The sequence below is a fragment of the Mus caroli genome, chromosome 2 (genome assembly GCF_900094665.2).
Source record: "Mus caroli chromosome 2, CAROLI_EIJ_v1.1, whole genome shotgun sequence".
In the NCBI taxonomy this organism is placed as follows: domain Eukaryota; kingdom Metazoa; phylum Chordata; class Mammalia; order Rodentia; family Muridae; genus Mus; species Mus caroli.
This window is the reverse complement of record NC_034571.1, coordinates 132486883-132490654: the sequence shown is the minus strand read 5'-3', so window position 1 is coordinate 132490654 and position 3772 is coordinate 132486883. Positions and strand designations below refer to the sequence as shown.

The 3772-nt window shown below is 45.5% G+C and overlaps 1 protein-coding gene across 1 annotated transcript in view; it reads left to right on the top strand.

Annotated features, from left to right (window-relative positions):
• The first annotated feature begins 859 nt into the window (after window positions 1–859).
• Window positions 860–3772, top strand: part of LOC110307168 (40S ribosomal protein S19-like) — a 4472-nt gene continuing 1559 nt past the window's right edge. The window contains exons 1-3 of the mRNA XM_021179438.1: window positions 860–872; window positions 1242–1285; window positions 2434–2489. Coding sequence (XP_021035097.1) covers window positions 860–872; window positions 1242–1285; window positions 2434–2489 — 113 coding nt within the window. The remainder of the gene's footprint in view (window positions 873–1241; window positions 1286–2433; window positions 2490–3772) is intronic.

Here is a 3772-nt window from a genome sequence, read left to right as displayed (position 1 = left end):
ATCCTTGTGACTATTAGATAAATCCTTTGGAATATACACACAGAGCCCTAACTTCTACCAACCCAAAGGCTAAAAAAGGCCACCACCATACAGCATCTGAGGTCTGTAAGAAGAGGTTTCCTCCACTCTCCTATGATCCACAGACCTGACGATGAAAAGAGCCCCGATTTGTGGTTTTCTTAGTGTGTTACTACAAAGTCATCATGAGCCTGTGATACATTGGAATGTGGTATTTGTGCTAACTTAGATCTTCTGCTCTGAGGTAATGGTCATTCACACTTGGTTCCAGAATAAACTATTTCTCACTCTCTTTGAGATGAAAGCTGTGTTCTTCTGCTTTGTCAGTTTGATCCTTTGTTTTATCTGTAAAGGAAAATGAGACTCAAAACTGTGCAATGCTAGTTGGAGAGGTTGGTAGCTACTTCCAGAACTCAAGGGTGTGGGTTTCTTGTTGATCTTTCCACCTCCTAAATGCTGAGATTACAGGCATATACCACTTTGTTTTTTATGTGGTGTTTGGTCAGTCAAACCTACAGATCTCTTTAAAACATTCTCATTTCGTGTTCTTCCTTTGCTCCAATTTTTGGTGGATTAACCCCCTGCTAACTTTTCAGCAGTTTTCCTGAGGGTGAAGAAAACAGAAGCTAAAGATTGAACTGTGAATGAAAGGGGAGGTGGGAGGAACACCTTTGTATAATTGTTATTCTAATGAGTTACACCTTGGAATCAACGGAGCCGGGCGCTCTCCTAACAGAAAAGAAGACAGATCTGTCTCCCACAAGCTTATGGTTAAAATTTTGTTTGTACAGCTGGGTAGTCTGAAAAGAAACAGGGCTGAAAACCTTAGGTGAGCCGGCAGATGACAGGCAATGGTAGGTAACACCAGGTTCCCATGAGAGACAGTGGGCTAAAAAGGGCTGCTCTCTGACCTCTGGTTTCCATTAGCGACAGTAAGCTACAAAGGGCTGCCCTCTGACCTCTGCATCCAGCTTTCTTGGAGTCCTAGGTGTGGTCTCCCATCTCTAGGGGCTGAAAGCCAATTCAGTTGCCTACATGTGCTCAGTGAGCCTGTGGCTGGAATGGTGGCCCACAGGAATTGGGGGTAGAGCTAGGGAATCAGGTTGGATGGGTGAAGTTATTTGCATTCCGTTCCTAAAGCATACTTTAGTTCTATAGTAACAGTTGTGGGAAAAATAGTTTACGCCCTTTTTCTTTCACGTTTCCCACCTCTTCCTTTTTAGCTAAGCAATGTCTAACTAAAATTCTTATCTATGAGGTGGTACGGGTACGGGCTCATTATTGTTTAGTTTCAGATCCCTGTACAAGGGTCTGAGGTGCATATTTTATTTATCAAAGCGGACCTGGCCTCCGGGTTCTGCTAGCATTCCTCAGTCCCTACCTGGCACATCCTGTCTTCAACCCTAAACTGTGCAGCCCAGAAGCTGCCCCTCCCCAAGAGCTCTTCCCTATATAATCCAGACATTTTGGTTTCCTAGCACTCCTCTCTCTTCTCTATCTTTGTGCTGGCCCTTTCTTTCTCCCCCCTCACTCTCATCTCTTTTCCCTTGGTGTCTCCCTGGCCTTAATCGTTAGGGCCAGTGAAATTGCCCCAGAGCACCGGGCAGTGGTAGCGCACGCATTTACTCCCAGCACTTGGGGAAGCAGAGGCAGGCAGATTTCTGAGTTCGAGGCCATCCTGGTCTAAAAAGTGAGTTCCAGGACAGCCAGGGCTATACAGAGAAACCCTGTCTCGATCGAAAAAAAACAAAACAAAACAACAACAACAAAAAAGAAATTGCCCCAGAGCACCTTTCTGATAGGCCTGCATTTAATATAATTTAATATGGCTTACATTGGCTCATTTCACTGGCAGAGAAATAATTTATCAATTATATTATACTAGAACGTAGACGAAGAAGAAGATGAAGAAGAAGAAGAAGAAGAAGAAGAAGAAGAAGAAGAAGAAGAAGAAGAAGAAGGGGAGGGGAGGAGAGGGGAGGGGAGAAGGGGGAGGAGGAGGAGGGGGAGGAGACCAGGTCCTAGGATAAATATCTACAAACAAAAAACCAAAACCACCACCACCACCACAACAAAACAGTAAGGGTAGATTGGAAAAATAGCTACAACTAAGAGTTCTAAAACTAAGAGTTCTGTGTTTCTGTTTTTTTCCTTTCCCTAATAATGAGAATGCAGGAGGGAGGGCACAAACTACTTAAACTGAGCCCATATTGGCGACAGGCAACAGCAATGGGATTTCACAGGACCTGAGGAACGTCGTCCACAGAGATAGGTACTTGTTCTGTCTGTTGGGGCTAGCAGGACGCAAGGTTTTTCTAGAGTGCTGTGGTTGTAGTGATGAGGTAACAGCACCGAGTCAAGGTTTTAGCTTTGGAAGTATGTCTTCTGTTTGCTTCTTTGGCTTTGTGTTGTCAGGGTATGAAGAAGCTTCACCAAGCTCCACAAACCAGGGCTTTATGTACGCTAGCTAGGTAAGTACTCTCTTACTGAGCTACCTCTGCTGTAGCTGTCAACTGCTTTCCCTTATCCCATCTCGTCCATCATCTTGCCTTTGGAATTCAGTTAATCGCATGGATACTGTTGGATTACAGGATTCCACTAGGCTCCTCCCAGGGAGCTAGCAAAGGCTTACATCCTCACCTGCCACCCCACTGGGTGCTTCAGGAGTGGGCTGCATATAATAGGTCTACCCTGCCACTCTAGCGTGCTCTCTTTGTGCCATCTCTCTATCCCCCTTTCTGTCCTTCTCTGTCCCCACTTTTCTGCCCTCATGCCTCTGCTCCCATCTGTCTGCCTATTCACTCATCTCCTTTACCCCTTCTCCAGGTCTTCACTCTCCTCCCATCACCCAGATACCCCCCCCCCAGGGCATATATTTCTCCGGAGGACACCTTGGCATGTTCCCGCCAGGTACCCCCTTGACGTATTATGTTCCATAACAGATACCAAAAAACCTTTTTGGTATCTACTTCTACAGAAAAGCAGATTCAGTCCTTTATAGCAACAATCATATTGACCAGCATCTAAAAATGTCCACCACATGCACATTGTGTAAACTATATTAGACTTTGACGGTCACTTAGTTTGGGTCCTTTCTCAGAATGAAGAGCCTGTAGGAGCAGGGAATATTTGCCACAAGTTACTGTAGGAGGCAAATGTGGGAACTTTAAAAAATAGTCCTGGGGAAAAGGAGTGGCCCATGTAAAAGATAGTTCTGTAAGAGGCCGGATGTGATACTCTGAGGACGTGGTGAGGTTACAGGAAACTAGCCTAAAGGACAGACAGAAACTAGCCTAAAGGACAGACAGACAGCATTTATGTCTTGGTGCAAAGATTGCTTTGGGGAAAATGTTTAGTACTTCCAAGTACCTTCGGCCTGTGCTTGGTCCCAGTGTGTACAGCACATTGGGGATGTTGCTAAACCAGGAAACAGAGATGCAGGAGAGCTGTTGATGCATGTTAGAAAGGCCTGGTGAGCCTTGGGGCAGAGGCAGCCAAGGGGAGACCTGGGCAACCAATGCTTCAGTTAACGAAGTGTGAACAGCAGAATAAACTCAGATAAAGTACAGGTTCACTGCTGTCCCGAACATTCTAGCACATTGCCCTCAATGCTTTCTTCAAAACTTTCCATAATCAAAAGCTTTTTAAAATTAGATAAATTCCGGGCGTGTTGGCGCACGCCTTTAATCCCAGCACTCGGGAGGCAGAGGCAGGCGGATTTCTGAGTTCGAGGCCAGCCTGGTCTACAAAGTGA